Source organism: Balaenoptera ricei, chromosome 13 (genome assembly GCF_028023285.1).
Source record: "Balaenoptera ricei isolate mBalRic1 chromosome 13, mBalRic1.hap2, whole genome shotgun sequence".
In the NCBI taxonomy this organism is placed as follows: Eukaryota; Metazoa; Chordata; class Mammalia; order Artiodactyla; family Balaenopteridae; genus Balaenoptera; species Balaenoptera ricei.
In genome coordinates this window covers 76,177,751-76,200,053 of record NC_082651.1, presented here as the reverse complement: position 1 = coordinate 76,200,053, position 22,303 = coordinate 76,177,751, and the positions used below count along the sequence as shown (strand labels likewise).

The 22,303-nt window shown below is 40.3% G+C and overlaps 1 protein-coding gene across 8 annotated transcripts in view; it reads left to right on the top strand.

The window, feature by feature from the left end:
- LTBP1 (latent transforming growth factor beta binding protein 1) overlaps positions 1-22,303 on the top strand; it is a 427,484-nt gene that overhangs the window by 299,034 nt on the left and 106,147 nt on the right. For all 8 annotated transcript variants that reach the window (XM_059943619.1, XM_059943615.1, XM_059943620.1 and 5 more), the window contains 3 exons: positions 604-729; positions 1,132-1,254; positions 4,749-4,868. In XM_059943619.1, the coding sequence (XP_059799602.1) occupies positions 604-729; positions 1,132-1,254; positions 4,749-4,868 (369 nt within the window). The remainder of the gene's footprint in view (positions 1-603; positions 730-1,131; positions 1,255-4,748; positions 4,869-22,303) is intronic.

The window sequence follows — 22,303 nt, the reverse complement described above, 5'->3', positions numbered from 1 at the left end:
AACCCACTTTAATATGCTGAATGCCATTATGCAGATGTGACTTTTGCCGTTTTGTTTCGCATATATATGTGGGGTGAGGTGTGAGGGGAACATCCACCTGCTCCGTAACATGGCTATTTCTCTTGAATTTGTATACATTAGATGTATTATGTTTAGAACCCCAGCATATAAAGTTGGAAAGGGCAGTCGGTCGAGATGATGCAGTCTCGCTTTACCCAAGTGCACAGTGAAAGAGTGCCTGTCCCAACATTTCTGACTGTCTCTGCTGAGCTGGCCTGGGAGTTGCACAGTGAATTCCAGTGCTTACATGACTCCAGTTATCAGGCAGGTCCTTTTGTGGTGACCTGAAATCTTTCTCTTTGAAACACCTATGTCATGGCTGTAGCTTGAGCTTTCAAAGCAGTACACCATATGTGTATTCCCTTTTCCCAGTAACAGCCCTTCAGGTATTCAGGAAGACTGATCGTGTCTCCTTTTACTGTTTTCCTCACTTATAAAGGTTTGTGGGACACGGGGGATGGTGTGCTGGTATTTCATGAACAGAGAGACTGAGAATTTCATGCTAGACTACACTAATCCTTTTATCTGTCTTTTTGTTAACAGATATTGATGAATGCGCTCAGGCCCAACACCTCTGCTCCCAGGGACGCTGTGAAAACACTGAGGGAAGTTTCTTGTGTATTTGCCCAGCGGGGTTCATGGCCAGTGAGGAGGGTACTAACTGCATAGGTAATGACAGTGTTCTTTCTGATGCATAAATTCCCACATGCGGGTTTCTAGCTCCCCTAAGATTCCATCAGTCCAGGGCTTATTCAGACAACCCTAAATTTATTATTAAACCCCTGTTACCACATAGTTATCTGCTAGATACTGGAAGATTAAAAAATGGAATTTTTTCCCCAACAGTTTTGAATGAATAGTATCCAATGTCTGCAAAAACCAGAGGCGTAAAATATTTCTTTTGGAGTCGAGTAAATCAAAACCACTCAATTTTTTGGAACAAATCAAAGAGATGATAGATAGTAGGAATCAGTTACTTCATTCTTAACATCGAACTAACCTGGGAGATGGGAGAGGTTTGGAACTATGTTTTGGGAAATAAAACTCGACAACGTTTTCTGCTTTGCGTAGATGTTGATGAGTGCCTGAGGCCAGACGTCTGTGGGGAAGGGCACTGCATCAATACCGTGGGGGCCTTCCGGTGTGAATACTGCGACAGCGGGTACCGCATGACCCCCGGAGGCCATTGCGAGGGTGAGTCTGCTGAGAGGATGGGGAGCCGGCGCCCACTTTGAAGTGCTGAGTGCACGGGACCATGAAACGCAGGGCTGGGTCCAGAACCCAGGGCTGGCGGGCACCTGGCCTGGTACGAAGTTTCCTTCGCCACCGATCTGTGCAGGGTACCAGCTCATCCAAGCTCTTGCTGCCTTCTGGGACCACAGCCCCTTTGCCTTACTTCAGTGGCTCTGTCTGGGTCATTTTCCACCTTCATAAGCTCTTTATTACTCACTTCAGTATCTGCCTTCTCTGGTATGTGGGGTGAAATCACTTTAGAACAATTAACTGCAGAGGATTTTAGTACAAACCCAGACTTAATTATAGTGTCTGCATCATTCATCTGGGGACATGGTGCAGGTGTCCCAGTGTGGACTTTTTGTTTTCGACCTTTTCGCCTTGTTCCATTCCTTTGTCTCAGCTTCTTTCTTTCCCATGTGTTCTGGGACTTGCTTGCAGACTGTCTACAGAAGTGCTGTCTGACCAACTCCGAGTCAGATTCCAGCTGTGCTAGATAAAATTTCTTTCGTATTGACCCCAGCAATGGATCTGCTCTCGTTGTAAAAATGTTTTGAAAAGTTTTTAACTTTTCAAAATTAAAATGATGAACCATTGAATATTTCTGCTCGTGCTTGTGTCCAAGTCACACAGGTACTTGTTGAAGCCACCATGGTACGCTTTGAATAATTACTTTTGTGAAGAAATACGTTGAACCTCTGCTTAAATCTTGCCATAGAAATGTGAGGGCAAAGGAGCAGGGGTCTCTGGGCATGTTTTTGAGGAGCCTGTCTGTAGGGATGGTGCTGGTTCCGTGGGGTTCCCTGCTCGGCTGCCTGACATTGAGCCTCTTTGCAGACGTGGCTGGGCCTCCAGCACTCGGGAGGGATAGGCCCGTGGGGGCAGGCTGCTCTCAGCTGTCTCTTGGCTCCTACATGTTGGTTTTCTTCACGGTTCTAATGACCAGGTCTGGAGGGAGAGCTCATTAGACAGTTCTTTGGCAGCCTGCACCTGCCTTTCTTGCTGGCCCCTTGCCTCAGCCCCTGAGTTATCTGGAGAGAAGCGGGGAGCGTTTTATGTTACTGCATCTCTGATCAGCTCCCATCGGAACAGAGATATGAACTCTTCTGCTGACGGCCGAGGGCCATGGGACTGCACAGGTGTAAAGTGTCCCCACTCTCCTCTTACGGGGGACTCTCCCTCTGCTCTGCAGCTAGCTTGAGGATGGGGAGAGCAGAGACTGTGGCATGACCCCCGCACTCAGTAAGGGTCTAACTTGGAACCAGGTACGTAGCCCCTTCAAAACTTAGTTCTTCATCTGTAAAATGGGAACCACGCAGTGAACTTTCAGGCTTGTGCGAGTAAATGGGTGTTGCAGAATGTTGTATGGTGCCTGTCACCTTGTTCTCAAAAAGTGTTAGTTTCCTTAAACTTCCCCTTTCCCTAACTCGTTTTGTTTTTGCATAGATCTTCTCAGAACATCTATAATTGTGGGAGTGTTTTAAAAAAGAAAAGACGTGGGTATGTCTGACAAGCATTTATTTGCAAAGCAATGCTCCTCCAGAAGGTCAAATATGGCTCCTCAAGTTCTACACACAGACTCAGGACAGGAAGATAAGCTATTTAAGGAATTACTAGAGCATAGCGATGGACAGTAGAAAGGAATAGAAAAGAAATTTGAAGACAAAGGAAATAAATGGAAAGCAGTTAGGAGACTACTCAGTGTATAGAAATTATTTAACAGAAATATCACCAGCATTCCCTGAGTAAATAATTATATAATTCTATCCCCATGAAAAGGCTTGAAATGAAGGAGCCAAATAACGTAGCTGTTTTCTAACTTCATCATGGACCAGAACCAAAGGTCCCCGGGCTTCTGGCTCACTGAAGATTTTCTCAGCTGTCACTGACCAAGTTGCTTTCAAACAGTGTCAGTCTCCAAGGAGTCTGTTGTAGTTTACAGACGTTATCTCATGCATCCTTACTTTATTCTGTGAAGGTATTACCAGGCAGGTAGTCCCTCATTTACAGATGAGGGAACAAGCAAACAGAGATGAGAGCAACAGGAATTGCAGGGATATTGTCTTGTGTTTCTCAGCATTGTACCTTATTTATCAAACCAGCCTATTTCAATGACCTTCTCTGACTTAGCAGATGTAGTTCCATTTTTTAAAATATCCCATCCAGAGAAGGATGTAATGCTGTTTGGAAAATGAAACTGGCAAGCATCATCTTTTTGTAGAACAAGAAGTCCCAGAACATCTGACCTAGAAAAAAATCACTGTGTGTCATTGTCTATTGGCAAGAATTTTTCGCTGATAGGAAAAAAAAAAAAATTACAACACTGACCTGGTGCTTATTCTATTAATAACATCTTTTACCTTAAGCATCTTTTCACACATGTCTAGTGATATATAATGAGAGATGATTTTTGAGAATTTACCAGAATGATGACCTCAAATACCCATGTATGTTCAGTGTATTCATTATATATTTCTTTCACTTTTTAGCTTATGTCCTGAAAAATCTGTTTACATTTTAGGTATGATTAGAGGTCCTATATACATCTCATATTGAGACACTTAGACATTGAATCCACTCACTTGAATTCAAAATTCAACTCCAGAAAAACACCTGTTTCTGTTGGGGTTGGTACCCAAGGTGTTACTACTCATTTTAAACTGTTGAACCATCTCCTATATGTTACTTTTCCTCCATTTTATTGTTTTACTATTCTTAAAAAAGCCTGAAGCTATTGTATGTCTGCCACATTTCCATCCGTATTTAAGGTGTTTTTTTTCTCCTCACATTGAAAAGAACAAGGATTAATAACTTTCGTTAGCTGTGAATGTGAAAAGTAAGGTGTATTTTAAACCAGGATGTATTACCCTATGATCATTCACTGTGTTTTCTGGAAAATCTTGGAAGTATTTGATGAATTCATTCTCTCCTAATATTCTTTTTCCACCTCCAAGGAATTCCTATCATATGCAATGTTTTAAATTATTCAAACCTAGGATGTTTTGGGGGCCATGAAGCCAAAGCAAGGATTTCCCTAGGGCATCCAGTGTCTGCAGAGAGAACCTCTAGCCAGGTGGATAAATGGCTTCCTCACTCTCATGTCCATTTCTTTTATTTCTTTCTGGCAAGCCATGCTATTACTTGAAAGGTTTGATGTCCAGAAAGTGGCCCCAGAGAACTGCCAATTCCCAGAGTGGAGAGGTCTGGGCCTGCCAGTTGGAGAATTGGGGCCAAGTTCTTCCTTGGAACATGTGTAAATATTTCAGTCAAGGTATACTCAGCCATGCATTCTCACTGTGTGTTTAAGTACAGACCCAGTGTGTCACTTTTTCAGTTATTGTTTTCCTCACCAAAATGTAGGTAAAACATGCCTCTTTTCCCCTTCATCATACGAGTCAGTTTGTGTTCTAGTATTCTGATAAAATGTCTGTGACCTAGCTTTTTGATTTTTTCAGATGTTGATGAATGTTTGACTCCAAGTACTTGTCCAGATGAGCAGTGTGTGAATTCTCCTGGATCTTACCAGTGTGTTCCCTGCACGGAAGGGTTCCGAGGCTGGAATGGGCAGTGTCTCGGTAGGTACTAGAGTGTTATCATAGTTGTGTTTCGTCTGTCTGGCCCGTTTTCTGACAGAGTGGTATAATGCCAAGTGAGCCATCTTTCAAAGTGGAAAAAGAAAAAAAGGGATGTAACAAACTCATGTCATTCAGAGAAAAGTTCTAAGTAACTTTTAACCATGAAGAAAGTAAGAAATTCAGTTGACATGAAGGAAGTGAGATTTTACATGGGACAGATAATTCTGATTGAAACAACTTGTTAGCCCTGGTGTGATTAATACCCAAAACCAAATAAAATAATCAGTGCCACAGAGAGAGAGAAGTGGCGAGCAAAATGCTTAAAAAGAGAGAAAAGGCATGAGAAGCTACCACAGACTCATAGAATCAGGAAATATACACAGACTTGCAGCAGAAGTTGCAAATGTAGAAAGAGAAATCTGGATTGATTGCCCATGCCCCTTATATTCATTCATTCATTCACTCAAGTATTTAACAAATACGGAGTACCTCCTTTAGGCACTGAGGAAGATAAGTGATGAATCTGCTTTGGTCCCAGTTACCTGTGCTCTAGTTAGCTTTCCCTGTTAATGGTTTTCCTTTGTGTTTCTGATCTTTTTCTGCTCCATGCCACATTCTGACAATGTGAGTTAAACTTTTCCATCCTTCCTTCTTTCCTGTCTTCCACAAATGCAGTAGAACTCACTATCTATACCCAGAGTTGTACTCAGTGCTGGGATACACTGAGGGACCAAAAAAGTACCTTCTTCATGGAACTTACTATCTAGTTGAGGAGACAGACATCTCATAAGTAAATGCAAATGTACAAATGAGCCAAGTGTTAGGAAGGAGGGTTCTTTGATGTTACAAGAGCATATGACAAAATGAGTTGCCTCAAGGAAAACTCTTTAGTTAAGCTTTGGCCGGGGGTTTGACTGGGGTAGGGGATGGGAGGGAGATCATTCTGGACATTTGACATGTGCAGGGGGCTCGTGGAAAGAGGAAGCAGGTCATGTTCCAGAAGCTGAAAGGCTAGTGTGGCTGAAGGCCAGAGTACAAGGGAAGATTTGCTGCAGGATGAGGGGGCAGACCATGCCAGACCCTCTTGGTCCTATAAAAAAAAGTTGGTCTTTATTCTTACATCTCTGGGAAGACGTGTGGGTGTTCTAGAGGAGGTGGGATAGGTAGGCTTGGTGGAAGCACTCCCAATTTCAAAGCTTTGGACTCATCACCTGGCAGCATGAGCTAAGCCTCTACCAGTTGCAGGTGGCCCCCCTGCCCTGAATCTCATACCCATCCCCAAGGGTCTCTATCAGTGGAATTGTGAGATGTTGATCTTTGGGGAGAAGAAAATTTTTTGTTTTCATAAGCATTTGTTTATGTAATTGGTGTTGGTCAGAATGTACATTTGGTTTTAATTTTTCCATTTGGCATAAATTTCATAGTTGCCTATCAGGGTTCCATTCTTGTACTCGTTTTCACATACCAATGCATATTGTAATCCAAGAGCAGAGCCTGAACTTTACCTTAACTAACTAAAATTCACAATCATGGTATAAACACAGCCCTGATTCATGAATTTACTAATGCAACATGACTGACCAAATGGGAAAGTGATGCTCTTCAATGTAAATGCATGGATCTAGGTTGGGGAATAATAATAAATGAGTTCTTACACCTAGATGTGCGTAATCAATCTGATTGTGACCACGCTGCTCCAGTTGAGTGACAGAAACAGAGCACCTCATTTAACAGCAATATCATGTTGCCAGCCAGATTAGTAGAATCATAAGCAGAACTATTAGGTCACCATGTTACTCACCCCAAGTCACATACTTAGCCAAGCAATAACTTTTGGTTTTGCATTGCTAACTAAGGTCACACGTTTCCTATTAAAGTAGGCCGGGTACTTTTTTCCTTCTGCCTTGGGTAGAGTTTTAGGTTCTATGTCATCTGTCAATCAAGCTTCTCCTCTGTGATGTAATTACAATGCCATCCATTGCTCATCTTGAACTTGCAGTTCTTGTAAATTTCTCCTGTGGGCTATTGTAGATTGTACCAAAATGGATTTTTCCATCTTAGTTTTTTATGGCAGTTGAGCTTTCAAATGTTAAAGTTGAGTGTGATGAAAAGCAGATATTGCAACATACCTTTCTGCTCAGGTTGAGCCAATGAATGGACTGGATTTTTCTGCAACACTCTGACAGTGCTTGTGAATACCCAGTCATATCTTTTTGGTTTTGTTCCTTTATACATTTTAGTTCTCATCTTTGTACTTCTGGTACTCTGAAATACTTCTCAGAAGGTGCAATCCTACCTAAGCTCATCTTTGAGTTGAGCTCATTGATAACACAACCTGACATATATTCATTTCTTCATTTGCCACTTTCATCGTTCAACACTGTATTCCTACTTTGAGCCAGGCATTTTGTTTTAGACCCTGGGAGTTGAGAGTGAACAAAATAAATTTCCTCCCTTCATTGCACTTAGACTCTAGAGTTCACAAGTGAGAAAGTAGAGTATATGGTATGTCAGGTGTGATGAGTGCCATGAAGAAAAAAAAAAAAACAACTGCCTAAGGGATATAGAGAGTGTTAGAGATTCTATGGAGGTCAGAGAAGGCGTCAAATGATAAATGGTTTACAAAATGTTCCTTGCTAATTGACTGTTTCTGTGTCTAACAGTTAAATGTGACTAGTTTTGAGGCTTTCTCTATCCTTTTAGTGCAGACAATTCAGGGTACATTGATGAGACATTTTCCCCCAAGTTTTAATGTATGAGGGCATTAAAGACTAAAAAAATTTCCTGAATCTCATTGTTGGGAGAAAAGTCCTACACAGAGCATTTGTTAGTTGTCATCTGTAGAGATGATACTCCCTACCTCGCTGGGCTGTTCTGTAAGTCTTAGTATCCTTCTTTTTCTACCACTCTCCTCTCACAGCATATTTTTAAGTTATTATAATTAAACTTGTACAGTGTCGTACAGAATAGTACTTTCTTTGGCATTACGCTTACGGTTTTTTTTTTTTAAAAACTCATTGATCTTGATGTCCATTTGGTTCTTTTTTCTATTAAACGGTTTCATTAAGAATTAAGAATTGCCATTTTGACCCTTATATTCTGCAGGGATTTGATGCCAGTTACACTTTCTGCTGCTTTCACTGACTAAATGGTGAACCTGCTGAAACCGTTAATGGCCTCTTTGTATTCATGCCATGTAAACTGGATCTTACTGATTGATGCTTCTCCTTGATTTATGAATTAGAACAGAAATTGTTTGGGGCAGAAACAGGTAAAATGTCAGCAGGTGCTGTCTGCGGTTTTATACTTTTTCCTAGGGTTTAGTTCAGGGCATATGATCCTTCATTCTCAATAGTTTATTGTGCACTTTCAAAATTTCTATCCCTTAATGCTTTTTTGGCAACTCGTGTTGGCTCTTCTGTTAATGTACCTTCTTCTTTCCAATTGTGGATTTCTGTGCTCTCTTGAGAGCCACTTTCATCGTTTAACACTGTATTCCTTGGACCTCACATTCAGCCTGGAGCTGTTGCCCACACGATCCCCACCTTTTAGGACTATTTCATCACCCTGGGTTCTGGCCAGTTTCATCTGGCTGCTTTCAATCAGAACCTTTCTTGAAGGAAGCTAACGTGTCAAGTTCTCAATATACAGGTTTCCCTTGACTTGAAGTAGTAGCCTGATTCAGACCTGACTAGAGCCAAGGAAATTCTCTAATATATAATTGTTTAAAGGTGCATTCAGTAACTGTGATATAAAGATCATATTTCCCTGAATTTAGGCAGATTATGGGCTATGTGACCTCTCTGAAGCTTGGTTTCAATATCTGTAACGTGTATTGAAATACTTTCTTCATGGGGTTTATTGTTAGAATTAAATGTGATATAAAGCACTGAGTAAGGTGTCTGACACAAGGTAGGACCTAAGAAATGTTATAATCCTTCTTCCCCCAACCCTGTTACCTCCGTTTTATTTCCCTTGTCCTGAAATAGAAGAAATGCAATAATAACTGATACCTGTTAAAGTAAATTATATGTCAGATTTTTATGGATAACTGCCTTCTCTTTGGCTTTCTTTAAGCTCATTTCATATAGTTTTTAACTGTCATAGGCGCTTTCTCTTTTGAATTTAAGTTATCTCAATCTTACAGTTTCCTTTCAACTTCTGAGCATTTTTGTTTTGCTGGAATATACTTCTTGAGAATCATAATGCTTCTCTGCAGGGTCATCCCTAACAAATGTTTTCGCTTCTACAGTAGTGCCATCCTCTTTCTTTTGCTTCACTTTCTTTGCTCACCTTCACAATATCTACACAATAGACACAATATACAATATCTGTCGCCTGGTAGATGTGCGCAGCTAGCCTTTTTTGAGTTTATTGCCTTGCTTTATAGTTGACTCTGACAAACCATGTGATACGGGGATACAAATTTCTGAGATTTTAATCAAAGTGATCCTTCTTTGTTGGCCGTAATTAAGTTAATGATGACTTTGTGACTCCCATTTGAGTGTTCTAAATGTAGTAAGTCTTCAGTATCTGAAGAACTTAGTATTGTTCAATCCACTTGACATCTGGTTAGCCACAGTCTTAACCAAAACCAGGTGCAGAAAACGTGCAGGATAAACATGGAGAGCTCCTTGTTCTAGGAGTTATTTTCGCCTTAGGATTGCTTCTCAGATTTTAAGACTCATTGTTAACCTTTATGGAATATATGAAAATTCATAAACTTAAATAAAATTGAAGACTTTAGTCCTACAATTATTCTTTTTATGTAAGATGGCAGCTGAGCTCACGGTCTGCCTTTTGTGGATATTATAAAATGTGCAAACATCAGCCTTGTCCCTAAATCATTATATGCTAAAGGAATCTTCTAATCAGTCAGTAAGTAGTTATTGAGCGCCTACCTATGTATATGTCTGCTAGATGCCAGAGAAGATTTGAAGTTGTAAAGAAGCAAAACAAAACAGTGTAGAATGGTATAAGGGCCTGGGGGTGGGGGAATTGGGGAGATGTTATTAGAGGATAACACACATTTGCAACTAGTAGGTAAGCCCTGGAGATGTAATGCACAGCTTAGTGATTGTAGTCAACAATACTATATTATAAACCTCAAAGTTGCAAAGAGACTGGATATTAATTGTCCTCACCAGGAAAGAAATAATAATTGTGAGACATGATAGATGTGTTAGTAATGCTACAGTATTGATCATTTTGCAATATGTATATCAAATCATTCCTTAAACTTGCACAATGTTACGTTTTATTGAAGTATAGTTGATTTGCAATATTGTATTAGTTTCAGGTGACAATGTAATGACTCAACATTTTTATAGATTATGCTCCATTTAAAGATTTTTATTTTAATTTTTTTTTTTAATTTTTATTTATTTATTTATTTTGGCTGTGTTGGGTCTTCGTTGCTGTGCGAGGGCTTTCTCTAGTTGCGGCGAGCGGGGGCCACTCTTCATCGCGGTGTGCGGGCCTCTCACTGTCGCGGCCTCTCTTGTTGCGGAGCACAGGCTCCAGACGCGCAGGCTCAGTAGTTGTGGCTCACGGGCCCAGTAAAGATTTTACAAAATAATGGCTGTATTTCCCTGTGCTGCACATTACATCCTTGTTGCTTAACTTACATAATGTTATAATGTCAATTATATCTCATCGAAAAAAACAAACTACTTCTGAAGGCAGGAAATACACCTGTGTGGGAATACTTGTTATTGTAATAACAAACAATTTCTCTTTATATAGTTTACAGTATATCTGTAGTACAGATATAGAAATTTTTTCCCAAATAGGTTAATGGGCTTGCTCCTGGTCATAGGTAATAAATGGCAGAGCTAGGGCATGATCCCAGGTCTCTTAGCTTCAAAGCTAATATTGTTTTGTTTTATATAATGTCTCATATACCTCTCATGTACACCCAAGACAATTAGAGGACAAAACAATATAATTAAGATAATAAGGAAAATAAAAGTTCATAGAATGGAGAGATCCATATGGACTGGAATCGTCCCTTACAAGCAGCAATAGTTGCGGCTCAGGGCTTCTAGAGTCTAAGATGGCAGGCCTATCCATAGGTAGCCCAGGTGAGATTTTCTGAAAGACAAAATGTTCTTTTAGAAAGGTGAGGTAGAAAGTTAGTGATTTGCTCAGATTAGTGGGTTGATTTTCTGAGCTCATCTTTGGATCTTCATCTGCGATGTACATAGCATTGGCTGTTTTCCAATTCTGAAAAGCAGTGATGAGTCTTTGAGAAACATATAACCTATTTTTGTAGGCAGGTCTGCTACTGCATATTTTTAAGTTCGTCAGAATTGACAGAGGGGGAGACATCCTGAGGATTTACTATACCTCAGGTGCACGTGAGGTGATTTCATTGCATTGGCCTAATCAGCGTCTGTCTCTCATTTTGCCATGCTTCCTTTTTTTTTTTTTTAACATCTTTATTGGAGTATAATTGCTTTACAATGGTCTGTTACTTTCTGCTTTAAAACAAAGTGAATCAGCTATACATATACATATATCCCCATATCTCCTCCCTCTTGCGTCTCCCTCCCACCCTCCCTATCCCACCCCTCTAGGTGGTCACAAAGCACGGAGCTGATCTCCCTGTGCTATGTGGCTGCTTCCCACTAGCTATTGGTTTTACATTTGGTAGTGTATATATGTCCATGCCACTCTCTCACTTTGTCCCAGCTTACCCTTCCCCCTCCCCGTGTCCTCAAGTCCATTCTCTAGTAGGTCTGTGTCTTTATTCCTGTCTTGCCCCTAGGTTCTTCATGACCAATTTTTTTTTTTTTTTAGTTTCCATATATATGTGTTAGCATACGGTATTCGCTTTTCTCTTTCTGACTTACTTCACTCTGTATGACAGACTCTAGGTCCATCCACCTCACTACAAATAACTCAATTTCGTTTCTTTTTATGGCTGAGTAATATTCCATTTTATGTATATGCCACATCTTCTTTATCCATTCATCTGTCGATGGACACTTAGGTTGCTTCCATGTCCTGGCTATTGTAAATAGAGCTGCAATGAACATTTTGGTACATGACTCTTTTTGAATTATGGTTTTCTCAGGATATATGCCCAGTAGTGGGATTGCTGGGTTGTATGGTAGTTCTATTTTTAGTTTTTTAAGGAACCTCCATACTGTTCTCCATAGTGGCTGTATCAATTCACATTCCCACCCACAGTGCAAGAGGGTTCCCTTTTCTCCACACCCTCTCCAGCATTTGTTGTTTGTAGATTTTTTGATGATGGCCATTCTGACTGGTATGAGGTGATACCTCATTGTAGTTTTTTTTTTTTTTTTTCACACACACTGTATTTTATTTTTACAAGAGATAAATAGACTGACACCAAGCATTGTACATGGATGACCACAACAAAAGCAACAATGATTGCAATTACCAAACATGAAACACACTCATACTATGTCATAATATTGACATTCAGTCCATAATCCTCCAATGTAACAGCTCCTTTACTTTGCAGTGAAAATTGATTTGTATATTCTTTGCCTCTGAGTCCTTGTGGGATTTTTTCCTTTTTTAAATTCAAACAGAAAGTCACAAAAATTATACTCATCCTCATCAGTTCACTCAGTCCCATGTAATTAATTTTTTTTTTCATCTTGATCTTTTGTTAGCACTTTTATGAGCTCATCAGTTTTTCATTAGAGTTCTGAAAATGCTTATTCATTCAGTTCAGCAGTACAGTCAGTTACCAGAAACCTGTACTTGTCAGAGTCTTTTCCATGAATTTCCTGAAGATGAAACCCTTTTATAGGAACATATTTGCAAAAGCATCAGAGTACACCCAGAACTGTCTGTAAATGACAAAAGACTTAAAAATGACCACGGTTAAAGATTTGATGAAAGTTCATAATAATGCAGTTGACAAGAAAATTAGTTATTTCTGAGATATACATTTTAAAGTAATAACTAGGATTATGACTTATAACATTATACCAGAACATAGAAGATTTTTAGAAATTTCATGTAATGTCTGAAACATTTATATTACCATATTTCCATACAAATAACCCAATGAAAGTTTAGTATTAGTTGTTTAGTTTGTTTGTTTGTTTATACTGCAGGTTCTTATTAGTCATCAATTTTATACACATCAGTGTATACATGTCAATCCCAATCACCCAATTCAGCACACCACCATCCCCACCCCACCGCAGTTTTCCCCCCTTGGTGTCCATATGTCTGTTCTCTACATCTGTGTCTCAACTTCTGCCCTGCAAACCGGCTCATCTCTACCATTTTTCTAGGTTCCACATACATGCGTTAATATACGATATTTGTTTTTCTCTTTCTGACTTACTTCACTCTGTATGACAGTCTCTAGATCCATCCACGTCTCAACAAATGAATCAGTTTTGTTCTTTTTTATGGCCGAGTAATATTCCATTGTATATATGTACCACAACTTCTTTATCCATTCGTCTGTTGATGGGCATTTAGGTTGCTTCCATGACCTGGCTATTGTAAATAGTGCTGCAATGAACATTCGGGTGCATGTGTCTTTTTGAATTACGGTTTTCTCTGGGTATATGCCCAGTAGTGGGATTGCTGGGTCATATGGTAATTCTATTTTTAGTTTTTTAAGGAACCTCCATATTGTTCTCCATAGTGGCTGTATCAATTTACATTCCCACCCACAGTGCAAGAGGGTTCCCTTTTCTCCACACCCTCTCCAGCATTTGTCGTTTGTAGATTTTCTGATGATGCCCATTCTAACTGGTGTGAGGTGATACCTCATTGTAGTTTTGATTTGCGTTTCTCTAATAATTAGTGATGTTGAGCATCCTTTCATGTGTTTGTTGGCAATCTGTATATCTTCTTTGGAGGAATGTCTGTTTAGGTCTTCTGCCCATTTTTGGATTGGGTTGTTTGTTTTTTTAATATTGAGCTACATGAGCTGCTTGTAAATTTGGGAGATTAATCGTTTGTAGTTGCTTCATTTGCAAATATTTTCTCCCATTCTGAGGGTTGTCTTTTTGTCTTGTTTATGGTTTCCTTTGCTGTGCAAAAGCTTTTAAGTTTCATTAGGTCCCATTTGTTTATTTTTGTTTTTATTTCCATTTCTCTAGAAGGTGGGTCAAAATGGATCTTGCTGTGACTTATCTCGTAGAGTGTTCTGCCTATGTTTTCCTCTAAGACTTTGATAGTGTCTGGCCTTACATTTAGGTCTTTAATCCATTTTGAGTTTATTCTTGTGTATGGTGTTAGAGAGTGTTCTAATTTCATTCTTTTACATGTAGCTGTCCAGTTTTCCCATCACCACTTATTGAAGAGACTGTCTTTTCTCCATTGTATATTCTTGAATCCTTTATCAAAGATAAGGTGACCATATGTGCGTGGGTTTATCTCTGGGCTTTCCATCCTGTTCCATTGATCTATATTTCTGTTTTTGTGCCAGTACCATACTGTCTTGATTACCGTAGCTTTGTAGTATAGTCTGAAGTCCGGAGCCTGATTCCTCCAGCTCCGTTTTTCTTTCTCAAGATTGCTTTGGCTATTCGGGCTCTTTTGTGTTTCCATACAAATTGTGAAAGTTTTTGTTCCAGTTCTGTGAATAATGCCATTGGTAGTTTGATAGGGATTGCATTGAATCTGTAGATTGCTTTGGGTAGGAGAGTCATTTTCACAATGTTGATTCTTCCAATCGAAGAACATGGTCTATCTCTCCATCTATTTGTATCATCTTTAATTTCTTTCATCAGTGTCTTACAGTGTTCTGCATACAGGTCTTTTGTCTCCTTAGGCAGGTTTATTCCTAGGTATTTTATTCTTTTTGTTGCAATAGTAAATAGGAGTATTCCCTTAATTTCTCTTTCAGATTTTTCATCATTCGTGTATAGGAATGCAAGAGACTTCTGTGCATTAATTTTGTATCCTGCTACTTTACCAAATTCATTAATTAGGTCTAGTAGTTTTCTGGTAGCATCTTTAGGATTCTCTATGTATACTATCATGTCATCTGCAAACAGTGACAGCTTTACTTCTTCTTTTCTGATTTGGATTCCTTTTATTTATTTTCTTCTCTGATTGCTGTGGCTAAAACTTCCAAAAGTATGTTGAATAATAGTGGTGAGAGTAGGCAACCTTGTCTTGTTCCTGATCTTAGAGGAAATGATTTCTGTTTTTCACCATTGACAACGATGTTGCCTATGGGTTTGTCATATATGGCCTTTATTATGTTGAGGTAAGTTCCCTCTATGCCTAGTTTCTGGAGGGTCTTTATCATAAATGGGTGTTGAATTTTGTCAAAAGCTTTTTCTGCATCTATTGAGATGATCATATGGTTTTATTCTTCAATTTGTTAATATGGTGTATCAATTTGATTGATTTGCATATATTGAAGAATCCTTGCATTCCTGGGATATACCCCACTTGATCATGGTGTATGATCCTTTTAATATGCTGTTGGATTCTGTTTGCTAGTATTTTGTTGAGGATTTTTGCATTCATGTTCATCAGTGATATTGGCCTGTAGTTTTCTTTCTTTGTCACATCTTTGTCTGGTTTTGGTATCAGGGTGATGGTAGCCTCGTAGAATGAGTTTGGGAGTGTTCCTCCCTCTGCTATATTTTGGAAGAATTTGAGAACGATCGGTGTTAGCTCTCCTCTAAATGATAGAATTTGCCTGTGAAGGCATCTGGTTCTGGGCTTTTGTTTGTTGGAAGATTTTTAATCACAGTTTCAATTTCAGTGCTTGTGATTGGTCTGTTTATATTTTCTGTTTCTTTCTCCTTCAGTCTCAGAAGATTGTGCATTTCTAAGAATTTGTCCATTTCTTCCAGGTTGTCCATTTTATTAGCATAGAGTTGCTTGTAGTAATTTCTCATGATCCTTTGTATTTCTGCAGTGTCAGTGGTTACTTCTCCTTTTTCATTTCTAATTCTATTGATTTGACTCTTCTCCCTTTTTTTCTTGATGAGTCCGGCTAATGGTTTATCAATTTTGCTTATCTTCTTGAAGAACCAGCTTTTAATTTTATTGATCTTTGCTATTGTTTCCTTCATTTCTTTTTCATTTATTTCTGATCTGATCTTTATGACTTCTTTCCTTCTGGTAACTTGGGGGTTTTTTTGTTCTTCTTTCTCTGATTGCTTTAGGTGTAAAGTTAGGTTGTTTATGTGAGATGTTTCTCGTTTTCTGAGGGAGGATTGTATTGCTATAAACTTCCCTCTTAGAACTGCTTTTGCTGCATCCCATAGGTTTGGGGTCATTGTGTTTTCATTGTCATTTGTTTGTAGGAATTTTTTGATTTCCTCTGATTTCCTCTTTGATTTCTTCAGTGATCTCTTGGTTATTTAGTAGTGTATTGTTTAGCCTCCATGTGTTTGTATTTCTTACAGATTTTTCCTGTAATTGATATCTAGTCTCATAGTGTTGTGGGTGGAAAAGATACTTGGTACGATTTCAATTTTCTTAAATTTACCAAGGCTTGATATGTGACCCAAGATATGATCTATCCTGGAGAATGTTCCATGAGCACTTGAGAAGAATGTGTATTCTTTGTTTATGGATGGAATGTCCTATAAATATCAATTAAGTCCATCTTGTTTAATGTATCATTTAAAGCTTGTGTTTCCTTATTTATTTTCATTTTGGATGATCTGTCCATTGGTGAAAGTGGGGTGTTAAAGTCCCCTACTATGATTGTGTTACTGTCGATTTCCCCTTTTATGGCTGTTAGCATTTGCCTTATGTATTGAGGTGCTCCTATATTGGGTGCATAAATATTTACAATTGTTATATCTTCTTCTTGGATTGATCCCTTGATCATTATGTAGTGTCCTTCTTTGTCTCTTGTAATAGTCTTTGTTTTAAAGTCTATTTTGTCTGATGCGAGAACTTCTACTCCAGCTTTCTTTTGATTTCCATTTGCATGGAATATCTTTTTCCATCCCCTCACTTTCAGTCTGTATGTGTCCCTAGATCTGAAGTGGGTCTCCTGTAGACAACATATATACGGGTCTTGTTTTTGTATCCATTCAGCCAATCTGTGTCTTTTGGTTGGAGCATTTAATCCATTTACATTTAAAGTAGTTATTGATATGTATGTTCCTGTTACCATTTTCTTAATTGTTTTGGGTTTATTACTGTAGGTCTTTTCCTTCTCTGTGTTTCCTGCCTAGAGAAGTTCCTTTAGCATTTGTTGTAAAGCTGGTTTGGTGGTGCTGAATTCTGTTAGCTTTTGCTTGTCTGTAAAGGTTTTAATTTCTCTGTCAAATCTGAATGAGATCCTTGCTGGGTAGAGTAATCTTGGTTGTAGATTCTTCCCTTTCATCATTTTAAATCTGTCCTGCCACTCCCTTCTGGCATGCAGAGTTTCTGCTGAAAGATCAGCTGTTAACCTTATGGGGGTTCCCTTTTAGGTTATTTGCTGTTTTTCCCTTGCTGCTTTTAATATTTTTTCTTTGTATTTAATTTTTGATAATTTGCTTAATATGTGTCTTGGCGTGTTTCTCCTTGCTTTTATCCTGTATGGGACTCTCTGCACTTCCTGGACTTGATTGACTATTTCCTTTCCCATATTAGGGAAGTTTTCAACTATAATCTCTTGAAATATTTTCTCAGTCCCTTTCTTTTTCTCTTCTTCTGGGATCCCTATAATTCGAATGTTGGTGCATTTAATGTTGTCCCAGAGGTCTCTGAGACTGTCCTCAGTTCTTTTCATCTTTTTTTATTCTCTGTGGTAGTTATTTTCACTGTTTTATCTTCCAGGTCACTTATCCGTTCTTCTGCCTCAGTTATCCTGCTTTTGATTCCTAGTAGAGAATTTTTTTTTAAATGATTTCATTTTTTAAAAATTAATTAATTTATTTATTTATGGCTGTGTTGGGTCTTCGTTTCTGTGCGAGGGCTTTCTCTAGTTGTGGCAAGTGGGGGCCACTCTTCATCGCGATGCGCGGGCCTCTCACTATCGCGGCCTCTATTGTTGCGGAGCACAGGCTCCAGACGCGCAGGCTCAGTAATTGTGGCTCACGGGCCTTGTTGCTCCGCGGCATGTGGGATCCTCCCAGACCAGGGCTCAAACCCGTGTCCCCTGCATTGGCAGGCAGATTCTCAGCCACTGCGCCACCAGGGAAGCCCCCTAGTAGAGAATTTTTAATGTCATTTTTTGTGTTGTTCATCATTGTTTGTTTGCTCTTTAGTTCTTCTAGGTCCTTGTTAGATGTTTCTTGTATTTTCTCCATTCTATTTCTAAGATTTTGAATCACCTTTACTATCATTACTCTGAATTCTTTTTCAGGTAGACTGCCTATTTCCTCTTCATTTGTTTGGTGTGATGGGTTTTTACCTTGCTCCTTCATCTGCTGTGTGTTCTTCTGTCCTCTCATTTTGCTTAACTTACTGTGTTTGGCATCTCCTTTTCACAGGCTGCAAGTTCATAGTTCCCGTTGTTTTTGGTGTCTGCCCCCAGTGGGTAAGGTTGGTTTAGTGGGTTGTGTAGGCTTCCTGGTGGAGGGGACTGGTGCCTGTGTTGTGGTGGATGAGGCTGGATCTTGTCTTTTTGGTGGGCAGGACTGCATCCGGTGGTGTATTTTGGGGTGTCTTTGACCTTTTTATGATTTTAGGCAGCCTCTCTGCTAATGGGTGGAGTTGTGTTCCTGTCTTGCTAATTGTTTGGCATAGGGTGTCCAGCACTGTAGCTTGCTGGTCATTGAGTGGTGCAGGGTCTTAGTGTTGAGATGGAGATCTCTGGGAGAGCTTTTGCCATTTGATATTACGTGGAGCCAGGAGGTCTCCGTTGGACCGATATTCTGAACTCAGCTCTCCCACCTCAGAGGCACAGGCCTGACACCTGGCTGGAGCACCAAGACTCTGTCTGCCACACAGCTCAGAGCAAAAGGGAGAAAAAAAGAAAGAAAGAAAGTAAAAAATAAATAAAATTAAAGTTATTAAAATATAAAATTTTAAAAAATTATTAAAAAAATCAAAAAATTAAAAAGTAATAAGTCTTCCCTGGTGGCACAGTGGTTGAGAATCTGCCTGCCAATGCAAGGGACACAGGTTCATGACCTGGTCCGGGAAGATCCCACATGGTGCGGAGCAACTAAGCCCGTGCGCCACAACTACTGAGCCTGCACTCTAGAGCCCGCAGGCCACAACTACTGAAGCCTGTGTGCCTCAAGCCCATGCTACACAACAAGAGAAGCCACCGCAGTGAGAAGCCCGCATATGACAATGAAGAGTAGCCCCCACTCACTGCCACTAGAGAAAAGCCCGCGTGCAGCAACTAAGACCCAATGCAGCCAAAAATAAATAAGTAAATAAATGAATTTATTTTAAAAAATAAAAAAATAAAAAGTAATAAAAGAAAAAAAAAAAGGAAAGAAAGAAGAGAGCAACCAAACCAAAAAACAAATCCACCAATGATAACAAGAGCTAAAAACTATTCTAAAAAAAAACAAAGAAACACAAAAACGGACAGACAGAACCCTAGGACAAATGGTAAAAGCAAAGCTATACAGACAAAATCACACAAAGAAGCACACATATACACAGTCACAAAAAGAGAAAAAGGAAAAAAATATATATATATACATATTAAAAAAAAAAAGGAAGAGAGCAACCAAATCAATAAACAAATCTACCAATGATAATAAACTCTAAATACTAAACTAAGATAAACATAAAACCAGAAACAAATTAGATGCAGAAAGCAAACCCCAACTGTAGTTGCTTCCAAAGTCCACTGCCTGAATTTTGGGATGATTTGTTGTCTATTCAGGTATTCCAGAGATGCAGGGTACATCAAGTTGATTGTGGAGATTTAATCCACTGCTCCTGAGGCTGCTGGGAGAGATTTCCCTTTCTCTTCTTTGTTCGCACAGCTCCTGGGATTCAGCTTCGGATTTGGCCCCGCCTCTACGTGTAGGTCGCCTGAGGGCTTCTGTTCTTTGCTCAGACAGGATGGGTTAAAGGAGCGGCTGATTAGGGGCCTCTGGCTCACTCAGGCCAGGGCGAGGGAGGGGTACGGAATGCGGGGTGAGCCTGTGGTGGCAGAGGCCAGCGTGACATTGCAACAGCCTGAGGCGTGCCGTGTGTTCTCCCGGGGAAGTTGTCCCTGGATCACAGGACCCTTGCAGTGGCAGGCTGTACAGGCTCCCGGGAGGGGAGGTGTGGATAGTGACCTGTGCTTGCTCACAGGCTTCTTGGTGACTGCAGCAGCAGCCTTAGTGTTTCATGCCCATCTCTGGTGTGCGTGCTGATAGCTGCAGCTCACGCCCATCTCTGGAGCTCATTTAGGTGGTGCTCTTAATCCCCTCTCCTCGCACACCCCAAAACAGTGGTCTCTTGCCTCTTAGGTAGTTCCAGACTTTTTACCGGACTCCCTCCCGGCTAGCTGTGACGCACTAGCCCCCTTCAGGCTGTGTTCACGCAGCCAACCCCAGTCCTCTCCCTGGGATCTGACCTCACCTCCCAGACCCCACCCATCCCAGCTGGTGAGCAGACAAGGCTCTCAGGCTGGTGAGTGCTGGTCGGCACCGATCCTCTGTGCGGGAATCTCTCCGCTTTGCCCTCTGCACCCCTGTTGCTGCGCTCTCCTCCGTGGCTCCAAAGCTTTCCCCCAGACTGTCCCCTGTCTCCGCCAGTGAAGGGGCTCCCTAGTGTGTGGAAACTTTTCCTCCTTCACAGCTCCCTCCCTGAGGTGCAGGTCCTGTCCCTATTCTTTTGTCTCTGTTTTTTCTTTTTTCTTTTTTCCCTGCCTAGGTACGTGGAGAGTTTCTTGCCTTTTGGGAAGCCTGAGGTCTTCTGCCAGCGTTCAGTAGGTGTTCTGTAGGAGTTGTTCCACATGTAGTTGTATTTCTGATGTATTTGTGGGGAGAAAAGTGATCTCCACTTCTTACAACTCCGCCATCTTGAAGGTCTCTCTGCCATGCTTGCTTTTCTGTCAAATACGTTCTCCCATCATCTTTAGTATTTGGTTGGCCAAAAAGTTCGTTTGTGTTTTTCCATAAGATGTTACAGAAAAATGTGAATGAACTTTTTGGCCAATCCAATGTAAAGACTATGTGTGAAGAATAGTTGAGGGATAATTGAAGTAATGTTTGTGTGGGGAGTAATCCTGTATTTTCATGTAGCGTAGTGATAGAATAAGATGTTTTCTTCCCATATAAAATGGTGCTCACTCACTGAAGTCTCTTGGTCACTAATGAATTACATGAGGTTGAATGGCTTCAGAAAAATGACTGGTTCACCGTGTTGACAGATTCATCTCCTTGGTAGTAAAGGAAGTAATGCAGGTAAACTCTTGCTCTGGACCCTATTCTGACCAACTCCAAGGTGGGTGAAGTGGAAGGGGGCAGTACAGCCACGGGCTGACCTGTGGGAAGGTGGCCACTGAGCACCCTTAGAACTTTAGAGGTCTTGCCCACCACAGAGGGGCTTCGGGCAGTCTGGTGTGTTCCTAGGATATTAGGAAGGGAAATTTCAAAAGGGTTCCTGACCCAGATGAATTACCTTTCGAAGCAGTGAGAGAATTTGCAGGTGGGATTGCTGGCCAGCTGGGAATCATCTTTGTGAAATTGTGGAGAATGGAAAGTTGCCCAGGACCTGGAGAGAGATTAATGTCCTCATTTCCCCCCAAAGAGGAAAGAAGGTGGAGTTCGGGAACTAATGACCACTGAACTTCATGTTGATCTTGAAAAAGAACTGTAGACTGCAGGATTCCGATGATGAGGTGAAACATTTTTTAAAGGATGTTCTGATCATAAAAATCAGCCAGGTTCATTAAGGACAAATTATGCCTCTGACTGCCTATTATGATAGAGTTATTAGAGGAGGAATCAGGAAATCCTATAGGTGTGGCGTATGCAGTTTTCACCAGGCATTTGTGAGAGTCATTCAAGGTATTGTGGATGAGAAGGATTAATTTGGATTGAGTGATAGTACAGTGAGTTGGATTCATAAACTCGTTAACAGTCATCCAGAAATTGCTGACCTAGTAAACTGGCAACTTCCTTACTGTGGGAGGTTTAATTAATTCATGAATGGCACATGCCAAATTATGTCCCCAAAGCCCATTGGTAAATTGTTTTTCTTGAATTTGTGACCCATTTTTCTATGGACAGTTTCCCTTTTGAACTCATTATGTATATGCGTGTAAGAATTTGGGTGATACAACTCTTCTATAAGACTGTAATCCTAGAATGAGTTTTGAGCTCCAATACAGAAAACAGAGACATAACCATCTCCCTCTGCTGCAGGGGTAAGGGGCTGTGGGTGTTGGGTGGTAGACAGTAGGGTGGGTAGAGACCACCTTGTTTCCTATGGCATTGGTCCTCCCAAGGGTTAGAAGTAGGGATTATGGGGGCCTGACTTTCTGTCAGTACCATTCAGGGCCCCACAGGTTTGTACTGTATCCTTGACTGAATTGAAAAACCCTGGAAACGATTGAAAGTTTT